The sequence below is a fragment of the Microcaecilia unicolor genome, chromosome 2, assembly GCF_901765095.1.
Source record: "Microcaecilia unicolor chromosome 2, aMicUni1.1, whole genome shotgun sequence".
Taxonomy (NCBI): Eukaryota; Metazoa; Chordata; class Amphibia; order Gymnophiona; family Siphonopidae; genus Microcaecilia; species Microcaecilia unicolor.
In genome coordinates, this window is record NC_044032.1 from 294,711,590 (window position 1) to 294,724,454 (window position 12,865).

A 12,865-nucleotide genomic window follows, 5' to 3' on the forward strand; every position below is an offset into this window, starting at 1 on the left:
GGGCCTGTACATGGCTAGCACGCACTAAAAAACGCTAACGCACCTCTAGCGCATCTTAGTAAACAGGGCCCTTGATGTTTCATTGTTTTTTAATTTATTCATTTAAGGCCCCTTTTACCAAGCTGTGGCAAAAGGGGGCCTGCACTGGCATCGGTGAGTGTTGTTGATGCACGCCGAGGCCATATTTTACCGCAGTGGGTAAAAGGTAGGTCTTTCTTTTTTTAAAAAGAAATGGCCATGCGGCAGGTGAAACACGTGCCATGTGGCCATTTCGGGGGCAGCCCTTACTGCCACCCATTGAGGTGGTGCTAAGGGCTCTTGCGCTAACCCAGCAGTAACCAGGCAGCACACAGCATTGGCAGATTACTGCTGGGTACACACCTACAATACAAAAATAAATATATTTTTGTAGCACCGGATATGACGGTGTGCTGAGGGTGGGAACTACCGCTGGGCTGCTGTGGGCTTACCTCTGTTTGTAAAAGGAGCCCTTATTTATTTATTGGGATTTATTAACAGTCTTCATGAAGAGATTCACCCAAGGCGGTGTATAGCAGATACAGTTTAACATAAAACTTACAATTTTGTTAACAGCATAACAATAGTAAAATGACCAAATATAAACATAAATACAATAAATGAGGTAAACTTGAAAACAGCAAATTAAAATCTAATAATAGAACGGCCATGAAACATTATCAAAAATATACACATTTAACAGCAGTGAAATTCAATAAAAAGATACAATATGATGTCAGCATAATACTAACGAAATGTCTAATAAGCTCGCATTAGAGCATTGAAATAATAATGCTATGATACTAATGCTTTTCTGCAATACAGCTTACCATATAGCTGAGGGGACTAGATGGGTGGTACAGAGGCAGTTGGGATAAATAGAAGGGTGGCTAAACTAAAGGCAAGTACAGTTAAACAGTTTAGCTCATGCCTTGTCAATTGTAGTTGAAGGTGGGTTACAGTAGGGATTTTCCTTGTTGCTGAAGACTTACAATCTAATTTTGTAACTGAGACAATGGAGGGTTAAGTGATGCCCAAATTCATAAGGAGCATCGGTGGCATTTGAACAGTGGCTTCCTTGGTTCTCAGCCTGCTGCACTAACCTATGAGATACTTCCTCCAACTTCACTATAATTCAATCATATTTTTTTTTTATATTTTTTGTTACATTTGTACCCCGCGCTTTCCCACTCATGGCAGGCTCAATGCGGCTTACATGGGGCAATGGAGGGTTAAATGACTTGCTCAAAGTCACAAGGAGCTGCCTGTGCCTGAAGTGGGAATTGAACTCAGTTCCTCAGTTCCCCAGGACCAAAGTCCACCACCCTAACCCAAAATGTTATGAATCAGATTATGTCTTTTACTTCTTTTGAATTCTGAAAATTAAGATGCTCTCTGACATTTTAGAGTCTGATAGCAGAAATCCATGTATCAAGGTGACCAGGAATTGCTTCTGTAATACCCTGTCCTATCTTCCATGAGAAACGTTTGCATCAGCATGCCTGGATTTCCTTTAGTGGATGGTCAAATAGTTTTGTTAGCAATATATGGTGTAGACAAAAACTGAACTGAACATCTACAGGAGATGAACTCTGCCTGCAGTACAACACGGTAGAAATAGAAACAGAAATTTCCCTCTGTACGGTGCAAAGTAGAGATATCAGAGATGCTGCACATTGAGTCCCAAAGCTGGCATATTCAAATCACTAAATCAAAACTATTTTTTTTTCTACCTTTGCCTTGACAGCTCAGTCTTTCTAATGAGTGGATCCCACATTTTACAGGGGCTGAGCTATTATGTGCTGGCTGCAGCATGTATCTTTATATTTTCCTTTGGACTCGCAGGGATTGGCTAAAGACACTGCTCCTCTATGTGTGTGTGTGTGTGTGGGGGGGGGGGGGGATCTCTGTGTGTGTATTTGAAGCGTGCAGTCTGGTCTCTTTCAATAATACTTGGGCACCACAGGAAAACATGCTGATACTTATTACCACCAAGTACCCCCTGAAAAATACCTGGGTGCTTATGTGTCTTTTAACAGCTTCAAAATAGGCACCTACTTTGCCTTCCAACCTAGGTGACTTGTTATAAAATCACCCTCTGTCTCTGTGCACACTTTTTTGAGAGTGTATGCAATTGCACACTTTTATTATTTTTTTAACCTTTCCTTCATGTAAACCTGGCTGTATACATGGAAAAACCTTTACAAAATTACCCCCTAAATGACATTTACATATTAAAGGTGAGAAATGGATCATAAAGCCCATTAGCATTTTAAACAAATGACAGGCCCTGAGGCAGCTCCAGCTCTGGCAACACAACTGGGCTAAAGAGCTTGCCAAGTAGCCAGATGCCATTCTTGGTCGAATACATGCCAAAGCTTTGCTCCTGGGTTTTGTGATGACCTATGAGACAACAGAAGGCTGAGGAACAGAGCTGTGAATGTGGTGAGAATAAATTTGCAGCTGTGTTGGATGTGAATGGTGCATAGATGTGTATTTCTGTGTATGTGTTAGGAGTGTGGAACCCAAAGATTTTTGTTTTGTTTAGTTTCCATGTCATTTACAGGAATTTTCTTCTTCTTTTTTTTTTTAACCTTTTTTCATTTTAAGAGTAATATTGTTAGTATTGCACACTCTTTTGGAAAGAGTAAGTAGTCTTCCGAAAGATTGTGCAGTATTGGGAAACATGGGAAAATTCTATAAATGGTGCTCAAAAATTGGTGCCGAATGGTATTCTATAGTGAATGTTCCAGGATCTGCGGCCTTTAAAGAATAATGCATAGTAATGGGATCCGTGTGCAACTTTGGGAGTGAGGAGTTATACCAACTGAAACCAGGTGTAAATCCTGGCATGCAAGTTGGGTATGGATCCCCCGAATTCTGTAACACTTCACGCATTTTAAGGGAACGCCTCACCCCACCCATGTCCTTCCCATGGCCACACCCATTTTGCAGATCCTTGCAGAAACACATGCTATTCTATAAATGGGCACATAAGTGTGGTTTCACATGGATCTGCTGTTTTTGCCCTGTTTCGGTACCTTGCATCCATTAAAACACTTTTAGGGTTCCCCTACTAAGCAGTGGTAAGCTCAAGGCGGGCTTACTGCTCCCTATACAAGAAGTACTGCTAGGCTGCCACAGCAGCCCGGCGATACGTCCCACTCCTAACACTCTATCATTTCCAGTTCTACAAAAATGTATCTATTTTTGTAGTGCCTGAGTGTATCCGGCAGTAATCGGGCAGTGCTGCCCGGTTACCGCCTGGTAATGTGGGTGCCCTTATCGCCACTTGCCGCTTGACCATTTCCTGTAGGAAAGCGAGACTTCCCTTTTACCTGCTGTGGTAAAAAGGGGCCTCAGCGCAAGTGTAAAACACGTGCCGATGCCAGCGCCGGCCCCCTTTTGCCGCAGCTTGGTAAAAGGTGCCCTTAGTGTCTAATGTTCGGCACCATATATAGAATTTCTCCCATAGTGTGCACTATTTTTGAAGAGAGTACACCAATGGGTGCACTCTTTCAGAAGAGCGAACACTGTTTTCCAACAGTGTGCGCATAAGTGCACTAGTCATACATGCACAAATAGCGTGTGCATGTGTGCTGTATCATAAAAGAGTGTGAATTCTTCCAAGAGCGTGTATTCTTTCAAAGGAAAATACACTATTTTGTAATAGTGCACACTCTGAGAATAGTACGCATTCTTCCTGACATAATTACACACCGCTTATGACACAAGAAAACCCCCCAAATTTCAAGGTTCTTCCTTTTGTTTGGGGTAAAGAAAATGACACAAATCAACATAGGACATTGTGTTAACAGTTCCTATGTCCTTTCAAATAAAAGTACATGCCTAGTATGTGTCTGTCTGTGTCTGTATATGTTATTAGTAGAGAGAAGAGAGAATAACCCTGTCTTGTAAAATTAAATCTTCTAATTTGAAAAGTAGGAAAAACCCTATGATAGAGAAATGAAAGCTGGGTCAGTATTTTGAATCTACTGGTTACAAGTCAAATCAGGCAGACCTCTATCTGGACATTTCTCCAAAAGAAAAAAAGTTATGCTGATTTTCAGATGGAATTTAACAATCCAATAGAATCGAGCATAGGAGCCAACTTTTCAAAATTATTGGGGGTGCTAAACTCAATGGAAATAACCCCTCCCTGGACACATACAAGGAATGTTCTCAATATTGGGGGTGCTCAAACACCCACAGCACCCACAGAGTCGGCTCCAATGGAATCGAGGTGAAACCAGTGCAATTCAGCAGTTTGTTGCGGAGTTCATGGTTATTACTTACCCCCAGGAAACAATTGACACCAGTTGTTCTTTGCAGTGATCATGCAGTATGTAATCTCAAACGGGGTCCTACCATTTAAAATATACAACATTTATAAGTCCTTATAGCAAAAACATAAACAGCTTGTCCATATAAAGAAAAATGCTTCTGATTTATGAGTTATATGGCAATACAAAGAAAGATGGTTGACTTAGTACAGTTTTGTCTTGTGAGCTAACATTCACAGTGTGTTTTTACTAGCAAAAAAGGTGCCGGTACTGAAATGCTAAGGCCACCCTTCAGGGGTGAGGTGATCACTGATGGACCCATCCCACAATAGCTAGGCCCTCTGCAACTAGTCACAGAATCTATGACAAGGCAGAATTGGTGTGTAGAGCCTGAGCTCTTTCATTAAAACTTGGGGTCCATGGGTCAATTTTAGCAGACAGTGGAAAAGGTGCCTGTACTCAGAACCCCCAAGTACCCCCTCAAAAAAGCCCTGAACATACTTCCCCGTTTGCTAAGCCACGCTAGAGCTGAAACAGCCATTTCACTTTGAGGGATCCTATTACAAAAGCGCGCTAGCGTTTTTAGTGTGCACTAAAAATATGCACACTCTAAACGTTAAAGATACCTATATATTTCTATGGGCATCTCTAGCATTTAGCGCACGCTAATCATTAGTGCGCACTAAAACCGCTAGCACAACTTTGTAAAAAAAACCTCTGAATGGGCTGTGCCAGCATTACTGTGTGGCAGCCGCCTAGTGTGGCTTAGTAAACAAGGGGGACAGTCATCTTCTTTGTGTGTTACTAGAAAGGGCAATTATTTTAAAAATTATACTGATAGTGGCCATATTCAGCAGCTATTCAAATAGTCTATGCATTTACTTTAGACCTGCACAAAGGCAGGCCTCCATTAAACGTAAAGAAAGTCATTATGGGGCCCTTTTATTAAAGGGTTGGCACACAGCAATAGGCTTGCCACACGCCAGTCTGGAATTACTGCCGGTCAACTGCAGCAGCCCAGCAGTAATTCTGCCCCCCAGCTGGCCGGATTCTTTACCGCTAGGTCAATGGCTGGCGGTAAGGTTGCAGACCCAAAATGGATGCGCGGCAATTTTGATTTTGTTGCACGTCCATTTTCGGCAAAAAAGAGGGCTTTTTACAGGCGCACTGAAAAATGGATTGGCGCGTGCCCAAAACCCGCACCTACACTACCACAAGTCATTTTTCAGCGCACCTTAGGATCCCCCCCCCCTCCCAAGTTTTTGGAACCTAAACAATTAGAAGAATTTCTAAATGCTAAAGAGGAAATAATTGCTATTGTGTAACCTATATGCATGCTGCCAGGGGCAGGCTGGGGGAGGGTCTTTCTGGGGTGGCAGTTTTCATAATTTTTTATTTTATTTCTTATGTTTGGTAATTGCCTAATTCTTGGATCTATATTTCCTTACTTGTGGACAAATGTTTGATTCTTTTCCTTTTTGATTGTGGTGTTTAGTTTTATTTCTGTGATATCCCATGTGGATTAAAATATGTTAAACTTTTGTGAAATTTTGATAAAGTTAAAAAGGTCATTAACTAGGCATGTCTTTATAAAATGGCATTTTATGTTCCTCTGTGAACACATTACAAGCATTACAAATAGCACATAATGCTACTGCAAGAATTCTTACAGGCTCACATTTCCCCAGCCAGTTCTAAAGAAACTTCATTGGCTACCGATAGAACAGAGAATTAGATTTAAGATATTATTGTTGGTATTCAAAATACTGAATAATAATATCTCTGTGATTATTTCTGCAAACCTACATATTTACTAGCCACCTAGGGCGATAAGATCAGCCAAGATGGCATTGTTGGAGGTTCCCACATGTCATTTTGTAAGACTGGCCTAAAGCTCTGGAACTCTTTGGGGTTCGTTTACAAAGGCGTGTTAGCATTTTTACTGCATGCTAAACATTAGAGTCCCCCATGTATTTCTATGGGTATCGCTAGCATTTAGTGTGCCCTAAAACTGCTAGCGTGCCTTTGTAAATGACCCCCTTTGCCATTAAAGTTGAGAGTGATAGAAAATATGGAGACATTTAAAAAAAGAATTAAAAACAAATGTTGTTTCAGCCAGCTTACAGTGATTAGTACAGTTTTTTCAGTTGGAGTTTGATAATGATGGAGTAAAATTAATTGTTTTTATTATGTATTGTTCTTATGTATTTAAATGTTATTTTAAATTATGTATATATTAATTGTAATCTCTGAGGATTTCTAGATTGTGAAAACTATAAATAGTTTATAAAATAAAGTTAAAAACATGCACGTATATGCCGGTATTCTGGTCACTTACACACATTCCTGGTGTCTAAATCTTTGCACCTTCTTTATAAATTTACATCTGAGTCTGTCAGCGTTTAAAATATTATGGTTGTTTTCACCACTGAAGAATTACCCTCAGTTTTTGGGAGGAAATACAATTAAGGAATAATTAGATACCAAGTTTCAGGGGTAATTTGTGGTAAATAGTGGCGCTTTCAACCTGTGTATGGTTTAGATTATTCTTTTTTCTTGGTCAAAATGTTAAAAACAGGAGGCCTTGCTGAAATATGAAATGTGCCAGAACATTCAGTGGTTTGTAAATAGTTTGGTGGTGGTGGGGGGGAACTGAATATAGTTTATGAATTTTGTATAGATGGTGCAGTTCCTTAGCCATTTTATCCTTCTATAACAGATGGTGATAGCTAGTTTATCAATGTATTGCCAAGCACTGTCATGTCATGTTTTGTATTTCTGTATGAATATGAGAACCCAGAGAGAGGCATTGACAGTGCTTCTATTTTTTTTTAAACTTTGTATCTACTGAGATATAATAACTGAGGAATTGTTCTAGAAAGCCATTTTGGGACAGACTATTTATAAAGAAAACCCATTTTCACTGATGAAAAATACTTGTATAATATAGATGCAAAAAAGCAAAATGTCTTAGATTTCTGTGATCACATCTTGCTTCATTTCCCACATAGCAGGTCATTTTATAACTGTCTTCACTGGTGACACATGCGTACGTGCTTTTCACTCCATAGACTTTAAAAATTATCCCAGAAAAAAACTGTCTACTCTCATTTACATCTACTTATTTGTATGCATTCATTTTCTGATTAAAATGGATGCATACTTTTAAAAATGTTCTCCCTCTGCCTACCCATTCATCAGTTAAAGTGGGCATGAATTGGTAGCATGTACATAATTTTACCTGGGAAAGAGACTCTACATTTTCAAGTCTTGGTGACCAACTGTAATAGTACCTTAGATACATCAAACATGCCAAAATAAGTGTGATTAGTTTTTATAAGGATAAGTTGCTTTGTAGAAGTGCCAAGCCACTAGTTTAAGAATTCCTTTTTGTAGCGTGTACTTACCACAGCTTCAAAGGGCTTACAATGGGATGCGCTGAGGTGTCCTGTGGTAAGTTCGAAATGTGTGCGCGCAAACCACATGCTAAAAAATGTACAATTTTTCAGGGGGGGGATGTGTGGGGTGAAGAGTGGGTATTTCTATGCTAATCAGTTAGCGCATCTACATTTTCATATGCTAATTCTAGTGTGCGATTAGCATATGAGCCTTTAATGCCTACAAAATAAGTGGGGGTAAGGGCTCATGGGCTAATTTTTGGTTATGGTCTCATGCTAATAGTGACATTGGTGCATGCTCATTAATTCAGAAAATGGAAAATTGGCCATTTTCTAGCAGCAATAAAAATGGCCTTTGTTCACAGAAAAGACCTGCACGCTACTTTCTACCGCAGCTTTGCAAAAGGACCCCTGAGTACTTTATGCTAATTTGTGCCAACAGGTGGAAAATATTTAGAAGACTTGGATGCCAGTCAAAATTTTTAGAATCCATGGAAACAAATTCTTACAATTTAACGTTTTATTTTATTTTTTTTAATTCAAGTTTTTAAAAAAAAATCTATTTATGGGTTTTTGTTGTCTGCTTATAGTTCTTGGGTTCTTCTTTTTAAAAAAAAACTTTTCTTTATTCTTTGTTCTTTCTTTCCCATACTTCAGCTTCTTTTCTTCACTTTTAGCCGCATGTCCCCTTATCTCCTTCCAGCTTCCTTTTTACTTATTTTTGCTCTTTCCTATGTAGTCACTTTGTCTTTAATCCACTTCTCTCCAACCATTCTTTTCTCTTTGTGCAGCAGGGGCGTAGCCAGCCTTCCGTGGGGGAGGGGGCCAGAGCCCGGGGGGAGGGGGCACATTTTAGCCCTCCCCCCGGCGCCGCCCCCCCCCCCACCGCCGACATTGCCGCCCCCCCCTCCCGCCGCGAACCCGCCGCCTCTGCAGCCTACCTTTACTTTTGCTGCCGGGGGATCCCACTCCCCGCCAGCCGACGTCTTCTTCTTAGTCGCTTCCTGCTCTTCAATTTGTTTGCTGACGTCCTGCACGTTGTACGTGCAGGACGTCAGCAAACAAATTGAAGAGCAGGAAGGACTGAGAAGACGTCGGCTGGCGGGGAGTGGGATCCCCCGCCAGCAAAAGTAAAGGTAGGCGGCGGCGGGGGCTGGTTCACCGGGAGGGGGGTCCTGGGGTGAATCTGCGGGGGCCCCGGCCCCCTCAGGCCCCACGTAGCTACGCCACTGTTGTGCAGTCTTGTAAAGCAAATTCCAACTTATGATCTTAGGATTCTGTTTACAAAACTGCACTAGAGGTGGTGTGCTAGCGTGTATTACCCATGTAAATGCCCATAATATTCCTATAGGTGCCTACACGGTTAGCATGTGCTAATTTTTAACATGCGCTAAAAACACTAGCACACCTTAGTAAACAGGGCCCTAAGTCCCCTTTTACCAAGCTACGGCAAAAGGGGACTGAAACTAGCATTGGTGTGTGTTGTACAGTTGTGTCGAGGCCCCCTTTACCACAGCTGGTAAAAGGGAAGTCTCACTTTCCTACAGGAAATGGCTGCAGTGCAAGTAAAGCACTTGCCATGCAGCCATTACTGCTACCCATTGAGATGGTGGTAAGGGCTCCCGCATTAACCCGGTGGTAACCGGGCAGCGTTGCACGGCCCGATTACCGCTGGGTACACTCCAGTGCTACAAAAATAACTACATTTTTGTGGCACTGGAAATGACGACGAGCTAGGAGTGGGAAGTACCACTAGGCTGCTGCATTAGCCCGGTGGTACTTCCTATATAGCGAGCGGTAAGTCCGCGTTGGGATTATCGCCGCTTAGTAAAAGGATCCCTAAGTTTGTACCTGAGGTAATGGAGGGTTAAGGGGTCTTTTTATTAAGCTGCATAAGTGCTAGCACGTACTTACTGCAGCTTAAAATATCTTACTGTGGGACGCACTCAGGAATCCTGCGGTAAGTTTCAAATTGGCATGCACTAACCATTCGTGAAAAATATAGTTTTTTGTTGCAGAGGGCTTGTCTGGGGGTGGAGAGTAGGCATTCCTATGCTAATCAATTAGCATGTCTGCATGTTAATTGTTAAGCACAGGATTATCACATGAGCCCTTACCTACAAAACAAGTGTTCTGGTGTATTTAAGGAGGCATTCATGTGGGAGGGGCATGGGCAAGCCATGGGTGTGTCACCAAATGATGCTTGCAACTTATGGAACACAGAGGGGTCCTTTCACCAAGCTGTGGCAAAAGGGGGCCTGTGCTAGCATCAGCACATGTTTTTGATATGTGCCGAGGCCATTTCTGGGAAGAGTACTTACCATCACCCATTGAGGTGGCGATAAGGGCTCCAGTGCTAACCTGATTACTGCCGGCCAAGTAGCACCGGTGCTTACCCAGCGGTAATCAGGTTAGCACTGGAGCCCTTATCGCCACCTCAATGGGTGATGGTAATAAGTACTCTTCCCAGAAATGGCTGCAAAGCAAGTGGTTCACTTACTGCACAGCCGTTTCTTTTTGAGAAAAAAAGACAGTCCTTTACCCACTGCGGTAAAAGAGGGCCTCGGCACATATCAAAAACATGTGCTAGTGAAAGGACCCCTCTGTGTTCCATAAGTTGGAAGCATCATTTGGTAACACACCCATGGCTTGCCCATGCCCCTCCCACATGAATGCCCCCTTGCATACACCAGAACACTTAGGGGTCCTTTTACTAAGGTGTTTCTAATGGATTTAGAGTGTGCTAAATGATAAGAAGCCCATTATATTCTTTAGTAAAAGGATCTCTTAGGCACCAATTTACGGAAGAGCTCCTAAGTGCACTTATGAGCATTCCTGCTGTTTCACCCCCATTTTGGCATGGAACTGTCATTGTAGCACAGAAGTTATGTGCTGAATTGGTGCCCAACGTTTGATGCACTGTATAGAATGAGAGGGTTTGTATCTTAGTAAGGAAAAGATATGCTAAATCACATACCAAAAATGTTTTTTTACTCAAATAGGACCATTCAATCACAAGTATGGTTACTTATACTGAGCCACTCGGAGCTCATTGCTACATCCTGTAAAACATAAAAATATTAAGCAAACCAATAAAACAACTCCTAATGTATAAGTCTTCCCCTCTAATGCACAGGTCATCCTCATTTATTCAGATTCATCATTTATAGGCTCATATGGTGCTGACCTCCACAAATATGAACGCTTAAAAATAAAATCTCCCCAAGTAGCTAAAAACTTGAGAGGACCACACAATACAAACCCCCAAATCAACACCTACACATTGCAAATGTTCCACAGTTGTGAAACAACGAGTTCTAAGACTCACTTTGTGCTACTAAATACTTATTAAAAGAGTCTTGAATATTTTTTTCACGAAAAATTTTTTATGGAGAAAATGGAGACCTCAGAGATTCACAAGAACCAACCCCAGGCACTTCAAGCTCTGTTTAGAACAATGCCGGTGTCCAATTTCTTTCATTGATCTCCAAAAAACTCTTTTTACATGTGATGTGCAATTCTTAAACATTCTTAACTTGTGCTGTTATTGCATAAATTGTGTCAATCGCTGATTCTTTACAAGTTCTTTTTTCATATAGCTCCTTCACTCAATCAAATCTCTGAGGTCTCCATTTTCTCCATAAAAAATCTTTTCTTAAAAAAAATACTCAACGCTGTTTTAATAAGTATTTAGTAGCACAAAGTGAGTCTTAGAACTTGTTTATAATGTGTAGGTGTTGATATTGGGTTTTGTATTATTTTACATTATTACAACTCCATTTGATACTGTGGTATAATCAAGAGGATCATACAATACCCCACTAATAATTTATTCAACTCCTCCAGTCTTATCACCCGTGTTACAAATGTAATAATTGGTTCAACAGACCTTGGTGTAGGGGCAATGCTCCAGGGCCCTTTCTGGATTGTTGAAATCATGGGCCTTAAATATAGCCATTTGGAGTCACCCTTGACTAATGACCATCACTCTTTCCCCAGCTCCAGCTCCAGTCAACCAAGACCAAAAGACTTGACTAGGGGATCGAATCAGGACTCTTCAATATGGCAATGCAGAGCATGATTACTGAGTTACTAGGCTGTCCCAGGGGGTCTGAAATTTTTCTAACCCTGGTTAAATGCTTATAATATTACGTCCCTGTTTACAAAGCAGTGCAGCAATGTCAACACAGCCCATTCAAAGTAAATAGGTTGTATCAGCATTAACACACAGCAGCTGCTAATGTGGCTTAGTAAACAGGGGGAGGGGGTAATTTTATTTTATTATTTAATATAGCATGCAACATGTATGATTTTTTATGAATGATGTGGTTTTCTTTGCAGCCTAATAGCAGTGGTCAAGTAGTAGGAAAAGTGCCTGGCCATTTTACTCCAGTGTTGGCACCTTCTCCCCATCATGGAGCAGTGCGGCCTGTGACTCTGACCATGACAGACACGAAGCCCATCACTACATCCACTGAAGGTGAGGCAGCTTCACCAACAGCAACCAGTAAGTATTTTAGATAGGATAAGGAACGTGGTCCTTAAAGGATCAATATTATAGGGCCTCTTTTACAAAACCGCACTAGCAATTCCCGTGTAGCAAATGAGAGGAATTGAATGAGCTTCCTCTCATTTGCCACGCTGGGAATCGTTAGCACGGTTTAGTAAAAGAGGCCCTTAGTGTCCATTTAAACTGCTTCAAGCTTTGGAATCAGTGGATTCTCATTGTCCGACCTGTTATCAGGTATGTGATCTGAATACAAGGCCTTCCTCTTTTAAAATTATGCCCCTTATATAATACAATTGCACCACATTGGAAAAGCATTATGAGCATATGTGGTACAGCAACTATATTTTTAAAAGGCGCGCTAATGAATTTTTAATTTTATAGACACGCCCAAGCCCAATCATCTGTAGCTGATCAAACAAGAAGCACCGTACTGATGAATATAATTTCCATAACTAGTTTCTGGATTTTCTGGATTGTTCATTTCATGTGGCTATATTTTGGGGGTATACTCTCCTTTAGGATTATTATTCACTCCCAGTCCACAAGGGCAGTCAGAGGGTCTGGTTTTCCTGATATCCCTAATGAATTTGATTGATAAAAATTTGCATGTTTACTACCTTCTTTGTATGCAAATCTCTTACAAACATAGGGATATC

At 41.2% G+C, this 12,865-nt stretch overlaps 1 protein-coding gene across 7 annotated transcripts in view; it reads left to right on the forward strand.

Annotated features, from left to right (window-relative positions):
- Positions 1-12,865, forward strand: part of NFIB (nuclear factor I B) — a 547,227-nt gene that overhangs the window by 452,562 nt on the left and 81,800 nt on the right. For 5 of the 7 annotated variants that reach the window (XM_030194287.1, XM_030194283.1, XM_030194284.1 and 2 more), the window contains one exon: positions 12,041-12,206. In XM_030194287.1, the coding sequence (XP_030050147.1) occupies positions 12,041-12,206 (166 nt within the window). The remainder of the gene's footprint in view (positions 1-12,040; positions 12,207-12,865) is intronic. The other 2 variants (XM_030194285.1, XM_030194286.1) reach the window with 1 other exon arrangement.